This window comes from Oryx dammah, unplaced genomic scaffold (assembly GCF_014754425.2).
Source record: "Oryx dammah isolate SB20612 unplaced genomic scaffold, SCBI_Odam_1.1 HiC_scaffold_16, whole genome shotgun sequence".
NCBI classification, from domain to species: Eukaryota; Metazoa; Chordata; class Mammalia; order Artiodactyla; family Bovidae; genus Oryx; species Oryx dammah.
In genome coordinates this window covers 10,530,245-10,546,948 of record NW_024070200.1, presented here as the reverse complement: position 1 = coordinate 10,546,948, position 16,704 = coordinate 10,530,245, and the positions used below count along the sequence as shown (strand labels likewise).

The 16,704-nt window shown below is 47.7% G+C and overlaps 1 protein-coding gene across 2 annotated transcripts; it reads right to left on the bottom strand.

Annotated features, from left to right (window-relative positions):
• Positions 1 to 883: 883 nt before the first annotated feature.
• Positions 884 to 16,353, bottom strand: SERPINA12 (serpin family A member 12). Of its 2 annotated transcripts, none has more exons than XM_040257201.1 (5): positions 16,194 to 16,353; positions 9,846 to 10,496; positions 7,903 to 8,173; positions 4,048 to 4,195; positions 884 to 1,376 (listed from the first exon to the last, which is right to left on the bottom strand). In XM_040257201.1, the coding sequence occupies exons 2-5, from the start codon at positions 10,477 to 10,479 to the stop codon at positions 1,185 to 1,187; spliced, it is 1,245 nt and encodes a 414-aa protein (XP_040113135.1). In that variant the 5' UTR covers positions 10,480 to 10,496; positions 16,194 to 16,353; the 3' UTR covers positions 884 to 1,184. The 2 variants fall into 2 exon arrangements, with proteins under 2 accessions (XP_040113135.1, XP_040113136.1); XM_040257202.1 differs by lacking the exon at positions 16,194 to 16,353 and adding an exon at positions 16,017 to 16,179.
• Between the last annotated feature and the right edge of the window lie 351 nt (positions 16,354 to 16,704).

The window sequence follows — 16,704 nt, the reverse complement described above, 5'->3', positions numbered from 1 at the left end:
ACCAGATGACACGGCTGTTTGCTGCCTGTCACTAACCACAAAGACACAGGGAAGTCCCTTTGCCTCTCTGAGCCTCACTTGCCACGTCTCTCATATGAATGTCCATTCTGGCTGCGGACAGGGTAGCTGTAACCAGGACAGAGAGGCATGGTGAGCTGTGAATTGCCAGAGGACGGCAATTGGTGCCAGCTCAGACTTCTTAGTGCCAAGCCAGTGAGGATCCTTCCTCCTTAAACACCTTCAGCACTGGCTTTGGGTATTTACCAAGCAATAGAGTGCTTAATGAAACCCCACAGGCATAGTTAGTCCTGCGAACACTGGTGTCCTCTAGTGGTTATAGGCAGACCCTGCACGGCCATGCTTTCCAGGCAGGTGCACCGAGATTACTTCAGCTGAGCTTCCGGACAGGTTCAAACCCCATGCTCTCCACGCTGTGCCTGAAACAGCGGCTCTGGAGTCAGACAAACTTTGTTCTGGGTCTCCTGGCTACTGCTACTCTGGGTTTCATCCGCCTAATGCTGGACCAGCCCCACTCCTGTTTTGTCATCTGCCTGGATGCTTGGCTGAGCCCAAAGCTCCCAAGGGGACCCTGTGCAGAGGATATCTAAGTAGCTCACATGCCAAACACCCCGAGCCAAGGGCTCACAAAGAGGAACTAACTTTACTCAAGTGGTGTGGTAGCTTCCTCGGAGCCCTGGAGAAGTATCATTGTCCTCAGTCTTGGTCTAGTTCTATGGGGAAACAGAAGTGCGGAGAGCGTATGACTTTCCTAAAGATTCTTTGTTTCTGAGATTTGAACCCAGGTCTCCTTCACTCTGAACCCCAGGCGGGTACTCTCCTTGGCTCACAGCATCCCCATATTATCCACCAAACAGTCAGCAGATCTTGGGACTGTCGTTTATTAAATCACAAAACCCCTCTGCCTACCAGGGGCAGGGGAGACGGTTACTATCAACTGGGTAGGGATGGCGCATCTAATCCTGAAATTTGAATGGGTGGTGAGGGAACTAAGGGGGGGGGCGGGGAATGGTGCCCAGAAGCCAGTGGTGCTGCCTCTTTGGATGGTGGTGTGGAGAGCTCAGGATAATGTGAGATGAGATGAGAAAGTCCCTGTGGTCTCAAGGAGACAAAAAGTATCCAACCCCAGGACATAGCTGGGGTCTGCAGGAGGTCGGGTTTCTGCCTTATCTCCCAGAAGGATTAACAATCTTTCCAAAGAAGAGCAGGTTATTCATTTTAGTCTCCCAGATCATCAGCAGGAAGCGGTGGTTTATCTTGACCCGAATCGGTGTCTCCATGGGCAGTGTCTGTGCCCCAGAGCCTGCGGCTCCCTCTGTGCCCTTCTCGTCTATCTTCAGGGTAGCCTTGTGTACCGCCTGCGGGAAACAGGAGTAGGGTCAGTGCTTGGGAAGCCATTTGGAGGCCCTGGATGGGCAAAAGCTAACAAGAGACTGTGAAACAGAGCGCATGCATGCATGCTAAGTAGCTTCAGTCGTGTCCGACTCTTTGTGACCCTATGGATGGTAGCCTGCTAGGCTCCCCTGTCCATGAGATTCTCCAGGGAAGAGTGCTGGAGCTGGTTGCCATGCCCTCCTCCAGGGGATCTTCCCAACCAAGGGGTCAAATCCTCTTCTCTTACTTCTCCTGCTTTGATAGGCAGGTTCTTTACCACTAGCACCACCAGGGAAACCCTTGAAATGAAGTATTTCCTGCCATATCAATAAACAAGGATGTCAGAGCCATCAGCTATTCTGGCCCTCCAGATGGGACTTTCTGAGCCCGGAGAACATTCAGAAAGAACAGTGCCTAGGATCCAAGGATGGTCAAGGAACTAAGGATGCGAAAAATCAAATCACAGGATGCTGGCCCCAGATAGCTGAGATACATATGAAAGGAATGATTTCAGTGAAGCCAGACTCTTGCATCTTCCCAGACATAGAAAAACAGTAAATTCCTTAATTTGAAATCTCTGGTTTTCCTTAATTAACAATAATCTTTTGATGTTCAGACTACCTGCCCCTTGTCACCAACTTCTATATAACCTAACTCCTTCACCCCCCACACCCTTACCTCCTCTGAACAGTTTTCTCAAGGTTACTTGAGATGCTGTCTCCCAGGCTTGCAGTCCTAAAAATTCCCATCGAATAAAACATAACTCTCAACTTTGAGACTGTGACTATTTTTTAAGTCAACAAGGCTCAGAGAAGAAGAGGCCTCTGCCTGCATCACCCAGTAACTTGACTGGGGCCAGTGACCCCAGGGCTCATGGCTGTTCTGTTGTCATCAGTTAAAGATACTCAACAAGCAGATGCAGCTTGAAGGAAAAAGTGATGCAGGACAGCATCAGTTACTGGGAGGGGAGACGGAGTGGGATTTGCTATATTTCCCAAGACTTGCAGGGATTCATCAATGGTAATAATTGCAGAAAGGCTGTGCTGAACTTTAGCTGGATGGGAGGGAGGTGAAGGCACCCCTGGCCCAAAGCAGCCAGACCCTCTGAACTCCTTTCATCCTCCTGATGGAATGTTAAGAGGGAGTCTGATTCCAGGGTAGCTGTTAGAGATGACTCAAGCCCAAGATCCACCCCAAAGGCATCAACATCCGTGAGGAAGTAATGGACACTGGAAAATTGATGGGCTTCTGTTAAATATTGATACATTTCACTCCATTCTGCTGCTGCTGGTTAAGTCCCTTCAGTCGTGTCCAACTCTTTGCGACCCCATGGACTGTAGCCCGCCAGGCTCCTCTGTCCATGGAATTCTCCGGGCAAGAACACTGGAGTGGGTTGCCAGGCCCTCCTCCAGGGGATCTTTCTAACTCAGGAATAGAACCCGAGCATCACACGTCTCCTGCGTTGGCAGGTGGGTTCTTTACCACTAGCGTCATCTCACTCTGTTCTACAGAATGCTAATTATTTTACTGGCAAGTCAATAGTTGATGTCTACACATAGAATCACAGCTGTCAACTTCACCCCCTAGACTCCACACCTTCTCACCTCCCAGTCTCAGGCTGGGGTGCTGTCCTCCTGGAAGATCTTCCTCCCACCTGTCTCTGCTTGCTGAAATCTTCCCTGATCTCAGTGCCCTTTGAACCTCAAAGTACGATTGCCAGATAAAGTACAGATAAATTTGAATTTCCAGTTAAATTTGAATTTCAGATAAATGATGAAATTTTCAGCATAAGCATATCCCATACAATATTTAGGTTATACAAAAAACATTCATTCATCACTTATATGAAATTTGAATTCGCTGATGTCCTGTGTTTTATTAATGGATTCATGTCAAAGTATGGCAAAACCAATACAGTATTGTAAAGTAAAAATAAATAAATAAATAAAATAAAAAAATTTAAAAAAGGAAATAGAAAAAAATAAAGAAATAAAATGCAAAACTTTAAAAAAAAGTTTTTTTAACGTGGACCATTTTTAAAGTCTTTACTGAGTTTGTTACAACATTGCTTCTGTTCTATGTTTTGGTTTCTGGGGTCATGAGGCATGTGGGATCTTAGATCCCTTGACCAGGGACTGAACCCTAACCCCCTGCATTGGAAGGTGAAGTCTTAACCACCGGACCACCAGGGCACTCCCTGGTATATTGCAGTCTGTCTGCTACATCTGGGCACCTCCACCATCTGGTCCTTCTGACTGTCACCAGCAGGCAAGGGCTCAGCCTTGCTGGAGACCAAGGGGTCCTTACCTTGCTTATGTCTACATTATGTAGAAAAGTGTTTGCAACTTACTCCTCACAAGCCTGACAACTAGGCCTGACAACTGCTCCAAGCCTCCATCCACTGTTGCATTGAATCAACTTCCAAAGTAGGAATAGGAGATCGACAGGTCCGATTTTGAAGACTAGAAACACGAGGCTTGGAAGGGTACGTGATTTGCCCAGGACCATAGGTGGTTTGGGGCAGTTAGGCTTGGCCTGACTGGTGGGGGCATTCTTGGCTCGTACAGCTGCTGTGATAGTGTGTCTGGGCCGGCCGGGGTGGTACGAAGGCTCCCTGAGCTGGAGGAGGGTAGCATCCCGGCCAGGCAGGCTTACCTCACCCACTTTCAGGTTTCGATGAGGGGAGATCCTAGTGAGATCACCGTGTTCCTCAAAGATTTTGCTGATGCCCAGGTGGGAAAGCGTCTTCTTCAGGTCGTAACTACTAGTGATGGTCAACCTGGGCACAAACACATCTGCGACCCTAGGGAGGAGAAAGTGTCAAAGGTGAACAGTGGGGCCCTGCCGTTTTTCCAGGCAGGCTTTAGGATGATGATGAGGCATCTGTCCTCCCAGCTCCTGAGGTCTCAGAATTTCTCTCTATCCACAGAATAAAGAGAGACTCCTTAAGCCTGGACTTAAAAAAAAAAAAAATTTAGTTGTGCCGGGTGGGGTCTACTTCCCTGACCAGGGATTGAACTGGGGCCTCCTGCATCGGGAGCTCAGCCTTAACCACAGGACCACCAAAGAAGTCTCCTAGGATGGGTTGTTAAAACATCCAGGCTCTCTGACTTGTGTTCTTATTTTTCTTTCGAACTACCCGAGCCCTCATCCACAGCCCCCATCCCCGAGCCCCACTGTCTCAGGACCCCTTCAGGGCAGCCATGGAGGGTCTCTCCTATAGCCTCAGCTACACCCATGCGCTGAACTGATCCCAGCAATCTGGTGCTAGAGGTAGCAAAGCCCTGAGATGGGAAGCTGGCGGCACTGAGTTCAGATGTACTCTGCCTTCCAGGAGCTCTGTGGTTGGGATCAGATGACCTCAGCTCTTTAAGCCATTTGTATGACAATAAGGACGGTGACTATGGCAACCACAGACCAGAAGGGGCTAACGTGCGCACATCGTGCATCGGAGGCTCAGCGGTCAGTGAGCAAGTGCTCATCCTCTCAGCCTTGAATGAGCCGCTTCAGATCCTCTGTGGTCGGGGCCTGGGTCGGCGTCCCTTCCCTGGGGTCAGCCGTGCTGAGGCACCTGTGGAACCTGGGTTCCTGTCCACGGGGTCATGGACGCCGTTTCTCTCTGCCTCTCCAATGACCTCATTCCTGCCTCTATTTCCTTTTCCTCCTGTACAGGCCATAAATGGCTTCTATGGGACCGCCCTCAGGGGCAGACCGCAGGCTCTAACAACCCTCGTCCTCAGTTCAGAAGCAAAATCAATTCCCTTGGCCTCTAGTCACGTCTCCAGCTTCCAGCCCACGTCTTTCTTTCAGAGCAGAGACAGAAAACAAAACAAAACTTGTCCTCCCATTATTTGTTGCTGTTGTTGCCCAGTTGCTAAGTAGTACCAACTCTTTGGCAACCCCACGGACTGTAGCCTCTCAGGTTCCTCCATCCATGGGATTTCCCAGGCAGGAATACTGGAGTGGGTTGTCATTTCCTTCTCTAGGGGATTGTCTGGACCCAGGGATCGAACCCACGGCTCCTGTGCTGGCAGGCAGATTCTTTACCACTGAGCCACTAGGGAGCCCACTTCCATTATCGGCTCAAACCATTTTTGAGAGCGGCCACTGACCTTGGCTTGTTAGAGCCAGTGGCCAAAAATCAGGAAGTGGCACCAGAAAATCAATCCATTTTGAAGCATTCCCACCCAGACCCATGCCCTCTGCCCTCCCCTCCATCCCTGGGTGCTCCTTCTCTCATCCTTTGCAGGCTCCACCTCCTCGCCGGTTGCTCACCATTGAAGTGCTCCCAGCCTCCCTCCCTCCCACCAGGTCCTCCCTTCTTTTTTTTTTTTCCCCATTGTCTTTTCTATCTTTTTTCCCTCTTGGGAAATTTCATTCTGCGCCTTGGATTTTAACATTGACAATAGGCCCAATGACTCTCAAACTTACCTTTCCACTTATCTGTTCATTTGACACAAGCTTATTTAGTGCCTACTGTATACCAGGCTCTGTTCTACATGCTTAGATGCATCTAGAACAGGCAAAAATCCATGCTCTTGAACTTGTGCTCTACTAGGGAAGAAGGACAATAAAACCATCACAACAAAAGGAGACAAAAGGGTAGATACATGGGCTGGTAGTATCAGTAAGTACCATGGGGAAAAATATACGATTGACTTGGGGATCAGGAATGCTGGAGTAAAGGGGAAGTCTGAGCAAGCTTTCAAGGGGGCAGAGGAGTCCAGCAAGTTATTTTTTTGTGGTTATTATTATTATTTTTTCTGAATGAAATGGGAAGTCATAGTAGAGTTAGACTTTATTGTTCAGAAATAGAATTTCTCTCCCATGAGCTTGCAGCTAAATCCGGCTATCTAAGATGCGTTCTTCAATTTCTCCAAAGATTTGTTCCCATGTGAAGGAAACTCTGTTGGTTCACTTTTCACTCATGGACAGCCCAGCTCAGTCCTAGCATCATCTCTGCCTCTCTTAGAACCCTCCACCACTCCTGACAGCATGTTGGGCGTGGCAGAGGTTCTCAGTAAAGGCCTTTTGGATGGAGAATTATGGTGGAGTCAAGGTGGAAGAGAGAACAAAAGGACCAAGGAGAAGGATATCCTGACGTTGTTTCTACTGAAGTGGAAGCTTCCCTTTCCATCTCATAGACCCACTGAAATGGAGCAGGACCCTGTGGTCTCTTCCCTGCACGTCCTCCACCTGCTTTTTGTCTGTGGGAAAACTTTAGCCAAAGAATAAGTTTAATCAGAGAAGTGAGGAAAAGGCAGAAACAAAGGAAGGCAGTCAAATGAGATCAAATAATAATAGTTTAATCATCAAGCAAGGTCAAGGGCTTTCAGTTCCTCCTCCGGGGTTCGGATAATGTTCTGAACCATATCCTTCGAGCTGTCTCGTAGACACTGACAATGTTGCCAGGTAGAAGCAGTTAGCTTCATGGTGATCAGACGATAGCCATGACATAAGCTGTCACAGTTCCGAGAACTGGCCTCAAACAAAAGGGAACATACCAACCCTGGGTCTAAGGACTTAAAACAATCAAGATGATGATCAGACCACTGATGCCCAATTTCAACATGACTGCCAGAGGTTTCTGCATGGAGCCCCCTCCCTCCTTCTATAAGAGCTCTTGGTTGCTGCTTGTCAATCGGCCTTTAGACAGCGGTCTGCCCTTCCTCCCATTCCCTGCCCCACTGCTGGCATCCAAAGTAAAGTAAACTTTCCTTTCCATCAATTTGCCTCTTTCTTTACTGGCTTTTGAGGAGTGAGCAGCAAGACCTCCACTCTTGGTAATATCACCATGTCTCCTGGCTGCCACAGACCCTGTCCTAGCCCAGAAGCTTTCAAGGTGCCTTGCAGGTCTACACTGATGTCAGCTCCTCAGTTCTTAATTCTGGCTCTCATCCTTCCCAAGAAAAGCTGTCAGTAGGCACGTGCCTGGGTAAGATTCTGGAGGCTTACCTTAAATCTGTTCTAATTTTCTGTTTGAAAAGAAAAGTATTTAGTGACTTCAGTCCCTCAACTATTATTAATACAACTTACTTGGCTCACCTTTCACTGGTTTCATTATGACATCACAGTTGAAAACATCCTATGTACAATTTACAACTCACAGCTCCCTTTGACACCCCATTTGGGTTTGTTCTCACCTAGGACACCTCACCCAGGGTTTCTCCTCCCTCTGCCTAGGATTCTGTCACTCCTCATCCTTCCATATGTACTGCTATTCAGCCTTGAAGATGTGGCATCAATGCCCCCTAATCCATGAAGCCCTCCCTGACCACCACTGACCACCAAGTTTGCTTCATCCTCTGCACTTTTACAATGTTTAAGCATTTACATTTCTATGACTTGTTTTCTAGTGTACTTCCTACCAAAATATAAATTCATCATGGAGCGCAGAATGAGCTTATCCATGGGGTAAGAGCTCAATGAATCTGAGAAAGAAGAAGCAAAGACAGTGGGAGGAGAGGGAGGGAGATGGAAGATACTGCATATGTCAGGCACCCTCTTTACCTTCGTACGAGTAACTTCTTCCATCTGGCAAAAGTCTCCAGCCCCAGGGCTTCCTCCACCTGCTTCATTCTGCCCTCATCAGGAAGAACAAAGATGGCCATGAAGTTGCTCTGGTAAGGCATTTCCAGGACAGTGCAGGAAAGCTGGTCATCACGCCCCACGTTATACATGCCCACATGGAACATCATGGGCACCTTCACGGTCTTGTTTCTGTCCAGAATGAAATCTTCCTCTTTCGTTTCCTTTGGGTCAAACTCATGTTGCCACCTGGCTTAAGATTGAAGAATAACAGAGTGACATAGGTGTCCTGAGGGAGAAGGAGCTATTGGATCCAGTTAACCATGGGGTCTCTGTCCCCACGGACTTAAAGAAGGAGTTTGGTTGCTCTGGTGTATCAGAGCAGGTGCACAGGAATCCTTGGCCTCACACCATGCCCTGAACACCTCAGGGGACGTGAGCTTGGTTCCAGTTATCATTTATCCCAGTAAAGCCAAGACCAGGGCTGCTGACTAAGAGGGGAACTTCCGACTGCCGCAAGCTCAAGGCTCCTGAGGCTGAGAAAGCCTGTGGATTCTCTTACAGAAACATCCTTGGATCACACTTAGTGGGGGCTATTTGGGTCTGAGTGAAAATTCTCACATCTATTCCAAGTCAGCCCTGGAGAAGCCACTCTCACGTAGGACTAAGAAGACTAAACTAACAGGCTGCCCTTGGGAGCATGCTGACGAGCAGTGAACTCTTAAAACTTGGCATTTTGATTCTCTGTGTTTGACCCTGAGACCTCTCTGATGGCATAAACTCAGACCTGGGTCTTTTCACTTGCTATCCTCAGAGCCCCCAATATAAGGCCCTTAGGTCCAACTCCCCAAGCTCAGATGTCTGGCTTTATTGCTCTAGAAGGAAAACCTTGGTCAAGTGTCCCAACCTCGCTGGGTTTCAGTGTCCTTATTTGCCAGGTGGGGATAGTGATGGGAACCTCACACGGCTGCTGTGAGACTTGGCGGGGAAAGGCAACACAGCTCAGCGACTGTGTGTAGCTAAGTGTTGAGCGGATGCTAGGCATCATCACCTCACTGTTGCTATGGTTCTTGCTGTCATATAGAGGATGGAGGGACTTTGGGAAATTCCTAATTTTCCTTTCTTCCCTGCTTTGGACAGTCTACCATTATCACTCCTGTTTTACCCTATAACCATCGATCTCCTTGTGGATTTTGGGAGAGCTGAGCTTCCATATTCAGGATCATGTTGTTGACAGCCCTGCAGCCTTGCCTGGTCCGAGGGATGCTGGCTTCTCGTTCTCACCCATGTTGGCCAATATTTGTGTGCGTGTGGTGTGACTGGGTGTGTACCGTGTGGGGCATGCAGCGTGAATTCGGGAATATACTTTCATCTTCTGTTTCAATGCCTCACCCTCAGACGTGGGGAGGGAGTCTGTAACACGTGGTGAGAAGACCAAGGCACCTACCAACGTGATCCTGGTCACAATGTGATCAACAACACGGTCACCATCCTGGGCCTCTACTTGAAGTGATAGAAAGCATAGCCATCGGGTCAAGAGAAGTGGATTCTCCTCCTGACTTTCATTAGCTGGCTTTGTAACTTTGAGTACATTAATTAATCTCTCTCTGAATTTCACTTTCCTGATCTAATAAATGGGGGAAAGGATGACACTTCAACCTCTACACCCAATGTTGTGTTAGGATAATCAGTAATCATAAAAACGCATATTTGGGGAATAGACTTCAAAACATTCATTTATCATTAATTTTCACTTTGAACCCAATAACCATCTTATGAGCTATGTATCAAGATACTCCTTTTTCAGACAGGAGAAGTAGGATTCAAAGAGAGCAATTACATGTGAATTCAGGGTCACAGAGCAAGGAAGTGCACAACCATTGAATTTGACTCAAGTCTATATGCCAACGTACCCTAAGCCTTACCTCGAAAGAAAATATAGTTGATAAGAAGCATCACAGTGCCAGGGTCTATGTTCTTGACTAGGTTGTTGATTTTCCCCTGGGTTTTCTGACGGACATAGTTATTGATCTGCTTCTGAGCATTTTCTGAGTTCTGGAAGTTGGTGGGGATGGTGTCTGCCTTGTACATGTTCTTGACTTCTGTCAGAAACTTCTGCTGGGGCTTTACCTTCTGGTCAATAAACAAGGCATTCCCAAGTCCCAGCCTTTGGTCCTGGTTCCTCTGATTCAGCCTGTGGATGAGGTAATGGAAGCCTTCATGGAGGTCTTTCTCAGGGATGTTCCTGAAGTTGAAGCCCTCCTTGATCTCAGCCAGGGTGGAGTCTTGGGCACCCAGAGACAGCATGGAGAAGGCCATGGAGATGCTCCAGGGGGAGAAGAAGATGTTATTGTCAGGGCTGCTGAAGGACAGTTTCTTAAACAGCTTGAGTCCAAAGTCTGCGTTTCGCTTTGCAAGCTCCTGAACTGTCCCCTTTCCCTTTCCTACTTGGCCCTGACTCACAGCTTCATGATTCTCTGGAGAGAAGTTGGGCTTCAGAAGACCTTCCACAGTGAGGAGGCCAGCCAGAAGCAGGCCCAGGCCCAGCAAGGGGTTCATTTTTCTTGGAGCTTGTCCTGTTGAGTAGTAGAACCGAGGTTAGCAGAAAAGAGAACAAAAGAACTCCATTACCCCTGTCTTATCCACAAGGAAGACCAATCAAAGAAGTGATACTGTGACCAGCGTGTACTGGGCATAGCAGTTCATAAATGCTTTGACATTCATTACAGCGTCTAGCCTTTGCAATCACCTCGGAGATTAGAAATGATGACATGAATGAGAAGTCTGAGTGTAGGGGATAGCTCTTGCTTACCCCTTCCCCTGTCTTATAGTAACAGGATCTCAGTTCCTTTAAGGAATTGCTTCCTTCTCTACATTGGATCACAGTAAGAGTAATCCATGGTGTGGGCATCTAACCCAAGCTAAGTCATCATCGTACTCCATCCCCCTGCCACCGAGTACTTAATGAATGAGAAGGGGACAAAAATCGGATCGATCAGTGTCTTTCTTTGAGAATGCAAAGTCCATTCTAACTCTGGGGTAACTGGCTTAATGTTAAAGAAGCCTGGGACCTGAATGTGAACAGGACATCCACATATAGAAGGAAAGGTGAGAGAGAGACAGAGAGAGAGGTGGAAAGACAGATGGAAGGACAGAAAGGAGACTATGTATTTGGTGACATCTTTGAATTTCCTGGATTGAACTTTACCTGAAGCCCACCCACTTCCATTTTTCCAAGTTATAAGAGTCAATAAATATCCCTTTTAGAGCTGGCTGGCTTGAGTTGGTTTATTTTTCCTTACAACCAGAGCTAAAGTTTCCTGGAGAGGAGAGGGGAGCTGTGAGCTGGTAGCAGCCAACTCTCACAGCATCACCAGCCCCAGGGACGTACACCAGTTAGGCTCCTTTCAATTGACTGAAAGAGAGAATAAATGAAGAGCAACCCATGGGCAGAGGAGACTGGTAGGCTGCAGTTCATGGGGTCGCACAGAGTCGGACACGATGGAAGCGACTTGGCGGCAGCAGCAGCACAAGGCCTGCACCTAGGAGAGCCTCAAATCCTCACTTTTTTCATGCCCCCAAACCCTCTATGCCCAGGTCCTGTGGATACAGCCATCTTCACAGCAGACATGAGTCTTCAGGAAGCTTGGGACCCTGCGTCTGGAAATTCTATTAGATACTGCCTTTGCTTGCCATGATCCCTTTCTGTCTTCCTAAGGAAACTTTTTTTTCCAGGTATCTACCCTTCCCTCGGGCAGCTCATGTTCCTCAGGAGCAGGACCCCAACCCCAGCTCTAAGGATAGCCCTGAATAGTGCAGGGTAACCTCCACTATTCTACTGCTGACCGGGGCCTGAGCCGGGCCTAATCCAGTCAGTGCGCAGAGTTTCTTTTGTTAGTTTTCAGAGAGGGGCAGAGGACTTACGTGATCAGTGAGGGGGCATTTCAGGGCTCTTTGCTGCAATGTTGGGGTGCTGCTGTCTTCTCTCTTCCTCTGGGTGCCCTGACCAGGGAGATGTAGACCCAGAGGCTACCATAGCCCTTAGTTCCATATGACTCCAGGGCAAACCCAGAACACAAAGAGGGTGCCCACAAGGGCTTTGCTGAGAAACTGAGGCAGGGGTCCCAGCGTAAGCTCACCTGGAGCCCACTGTACCCTAAGACTTTCTGTGATGCCAGTGTGAGATATGTGGTCAGTTACTTCAAGGCAAAAGCATCCTAACAAATGCCAAGTTTTATTTCAAATGTTGGGACTACCGGGCAGACAAGAGTCTTGACTTTGATGTGTGACACTGAAGAAGCGCTTCCCCTCTCTGAGCCTGGGTGATCTTCAAATACCTTTCACTCCTAATGACTCACTGTTTAGTAAAAATTAAAGACAGTCAGTGATGAACCAGGGCTCCAGGGGCTGTCTGAAAATAGAGTATGGACATGAAGATCAGTAAAATTCCCAGGGTTGCTTCAGATAAAGGCAAGAAAACAAGAAAATGGAAAAGATTCAGTGTCTCAGTTTAGGGGGCTGGACCATGCAAAGACTGCCTGGATTAAAAATGGAAGTTTTTCCTATCCAGAGGGACAGGCCACATTCATATGCATTATTTTCCATTGCTTGGGAATGAAGAAGTGCAGACATGGCTGTCAAGGAGCTGAGAGAACATTCTAGCAGCAGGATGACCAGCCAGGTGGGTTGGGAAGTGGTTTGAGCAGCTTGCCCCGGGAGCTGAGCACGAATCAGGGCAGGACGGGGCCAGAACTTGGAGCAGGGAAGGGAAACTGCTGGAACTCCATCCCAGAAGCACAGATGACTCACATTACACAGTTCTACAGTGATGCCATGTCCGTGACCCCCAAAGTTGATTCCCTACTTCACTGAGTTTTAGGAATAAGATCTGACTATTGGAATAAGACCTGGAGAAGGGAATGGCTACCCACTTCAGTATTCTTGCCTGGAGAATTCCATGGACAGAGGGGCCTGATGGGCTACAGTCCATGGGATTGCAAGAGCTGGACACGACTGAGTGACTAACACACACACATGGAATAGGAAGTCTGGATATTGGTCGTCTCTGGCTCACGTGTTTGTTCAGTGACTCCCAAGAAAACTTGACTTTACAGAGCCTCCACATTTTCATCTAATAAATGGGGAAGGAGTGATATCTGACCCTTCCCCCACTGGATGCTGCTAATCAGCTCACTGCGCCCACCCCTTAGGACACAGCCCACACCTTGCCAAGCCTTAGTGTCCCCTACCTCTATAACCTGCTTCACAGCAGCCCCCACAGGCCTCCTATTTAGGCTCACGGAATGCTGACAGTCTGGCCTTCCTCCCCTGCAAGCAGCCCACTCTACCCCCAGTTCTGGGCCCTTCCATCTGTTAGCACAGGCCCTAAACCGACCTGAACTCGTCAGATGGGTACCAGTCCCTGATACCTGAAGAGGCTACTTTATTTTTATCCCATCAATTAAAATACCCAAGGGACTGGTTATTTCCCAATAAGTTGATAGATTGTCCAAGTTGAGCAAGTCTTTGCTCATTTTTATTTTGGGGTGTGTGTATTTGGTAGTCAACTGAAATATTGGGTTGGTCAAAAATATTGGGTTTGTTTGAATTTTTCCATAACATCCTATAGAAAAACCCAAGTGAACTTTTTGGCCAACCCAATAGGTAAATAAAATAAAGGAAAAGAGCAAACTAGAAACCTAACTTTGTGTAGTACACAGGGGGCAGATGAATCTGTAGCAGAATTTCAGCTCATCTCTGACCATCTTGGTTTTACATTCCCTAGTAATTTGGGGAAATTTTTTTCTTCTCTTACTAGTAGTAATAGCATGGCATGGTCTCAGGACTTACTTATCTTAAAGACAGATCCAAACCAAATATATTCCAGGTATAAACCAGAAACCCTTTGGACAAGCAGCTCAGATGCTTGAAGTCTACCCATGGAAGGGCAAGGCAGCTGGCACTGCATTTACCCGCAACACCATCCTGCCAAGCCCAGTAACTGGAATCTCCTTATCACAGCAACTCAGGGAGGGCGTGAAAGTGAAAGTGTTAGTTGCTCAGTTGTGTTCGACTCTTTGCAACCCCATGGACTGTAGCCCACCAGTCTCCTCTGTCCCTGGAATTCTCCAGACAAGAATACTGGAGTGGATTGCCATTCCCTTCTCCAGGGGATCTTCCCGACCCAGGAACAGAACCCAGATCTCCTGCAGTGTAGGTGGTTTCTTTACTGTCTGAGCTACCAGAGGGCAGTAAGCTAAAATCACACTTTTAACGATAAGAGCAGTTGTAATTTTACAAAGTACTTTTATCCTTGTTATCACCAGTAGTTTGAGGAAGCAGCACAAACAAAGGGAACACACACAGGGTACAGCAGAACTGTTCCATGCCTGGTGCTTTGGAGCCATTGTCTTCAAAGAGAAAAGACCTCTGCCCACCCTCCCCAGATCTCCTGTCTCCTGACTGTCTGCTTTCTCTCTCTTCTCTGTGATAAAACCGAGCAACAAGGAAAAGTTTAGGCGGTATCCATCCTCAGGTCAAAGTTCAGGATGCTTGGGACGAGCTCCCATCCCCTAAAACTCGAGCCCTAATGAGTGAGATCCACCAGCCCAAGGACCCCACTCAGTGAGGGGGTTGCTTTTGTTCCGTCACTGAATCGTGTCCAACTCTTTGTGACCCCATGGACTTCAGCACACCAGGCTTCCCTGTCCCTCACCATCTCCCAGAGGTGGTGGGGATCTCTGTCTTCAAAGGCTGGACATAGGCATTCTGCTCTATCCCAAGGAGCCCCAGGCCCTCAGAGATCCCAGCTTTTCTCCAAGCCTTTCCAAAGTTCTCCGTAGAGTGCACAAGAACTGGATAAACTCAGAAGGCACCTGAGGGGTCCTTCCTTCCAAAAGATGTGCCTTAGCATCCCAAAAGACCAGCACAAAAGCCCCACACCAGAGGAGACATCTCAGGCATGCTCTGTGGTCCAACCTGCTTTAAGGGATTGATATTGTTATAAGAGATCACTCTGAACATATTAGAAGTATTATTTTTCAAAGCAAGTTTAGAACTCAGTGGTGGTGAGACACATCCTCCTTCCCCTGTTGGAAGTGACAGAAGACCAGCCTACGAAAGAACTCTAGTGATTATGGCAACAGACTTCATTCTCCTTCCTGGGAAGAAGAGGCTGAAACACAGGTCCACTCTCCCATCTCTGGACCAACCCTGGAGATTTCTGCTTTCATCTTTTTAAGAACTACTTTGAGCCCTTGCGAAGCATTTGGCACTAGGGCATCTGAGCAATGCCCAAGAAGTGGTCCATGCCAATGCTGCTGATTAGCCCATGGTCTCCTTTGAAACACAAGCATGGAGCTCCCTCTCCTAAGGCAGTGCCAACAGCCATCCCCAAAGACTTCTCCAAATCCTCAACCACTTTTCAGCTCTTTGCCTGGCCTGTTCCTCCTACCTTATGACTTCATTCTAGGATGAGGGACTATGTGGGTTGAATGACCATCGACTTTGGGCCACTTGTGCTATAAAGGGAAAACCAAGGCCCTGAGTGGACAAAGGAGATACCTGAGGTCAAAACATGCATTCTGATGGATCAGAACAGGAATCTAATCTGTTAAGGCAATTCGGCAAAAATTCATGAAATGGGCTGCTTGGCCTCACTTTTTCCATGGAATAGTTGTTTGTTATTCAGTCGGCCAACTCATGTTCGACTCTTTGCGACCCCATGGTCTGTAGCACGCCAGGCTCTGCTGTCCTTCACTCTCTCCTGGAGTTTGCTCACACTCATGTCCATTGAGTCAGTGATACCATCCAACCATCTCATCCTCTTTCACCCCCTTCTCTTCCTGCCCTCACTCTTTCCCAGCATCAGAGTCTTTCCCAATGCTGGACTAGTACATTGATGGATGCAGCCTCTGTACTTGGGAAGAGATAGAGATATACAAAAAGCTCACAGACAGGACTGGCTATGGCCAGAACTACAGGGAAGACACAGACCCGATTTGGAGGAGTCTCTTGATCTTCCTAGGCAATCCCCATCCCCACACCCTCTAGAAAAGCACAAGAGATAGCATCTGGGAAAATGATCAGGGCCTCACCGGAGATGCTCAGCACCCTCTTCAAAAGAGGGGTTTCCAAGCTCTAGAACTCCTCCAGAATTTTCTTCTAGACAACCCCTCCAGGACTCGACTGTACCCTCCTTCAAGCTGAAGCAAACTTTGTGTGGAATAAACAAGAAGCGCTTGACCTTTTCAAAGAGAAGGCTTCATACTCACAGTACATTCAGAAGAAATCTACGCAGCCAGACAAATGGATCTGCTTTTCTTGCTTTATTATTTATACTTCCATAGCCTCTTGGAAAAGTAGACCATAGGCCAATAAAATTAGATGGCCTGATTGGGCAGGTGATGGAGGTTCCAAAGTAAAGGCCACACCACTTCCTCCGGGCTTCTCATCTCAGGAGGCAGCTGCCTGATATTTAGACCACACCCACTGGGGTGTGGCTTCCCTAATGAAGTCCATTCATAACTTTTGCAACTACTATATTTCCCAATAATGCTGGCCCTGCAATCTGGGGTATTCTACAGGTAGATCATTCTGTAGTTCTGATGCTAAATATTCGACCCAAATATCACCATTGTCATCAGTGGGAGGATGTGGAAAACAGGATTTTCTGGTCTCTAACTCCTGTTTCTTTCTTTTGATAATTTTTTCAGGTTCTTTATGGTTGGCGGTTCTATCAGCTTAGCTCACATGGGGTCCTTTGAGAAAAAAGAACTCAGAGAG

Excerpts from the sequence above, each read along its gene's own strand:
- SERPINA12 (XM_040257201.1), bottom strand. The coding sequence starts at position 10,479 with ATGAACCCCTTGCTGGGCCTGGGCCTGCTTCTGGCTGGCCTCCTCACT. Across the intron at positions 4,196-7,902 it reads AAGAAGTTACTCGTACGAAG|GGTCGCAGATGTGTTTGTGC; the intron begins GTAAAGAGGGTG and ends TCTCCTCCCTAG. Across the intron at positions 1,377-4,047 it reads GAAACCTGAAAGTGGGTGAG|GCGGTACACAAGGCTACCCT; the intron begins GTAAGCCTGCCT and ends TGTTTCCCGCAG.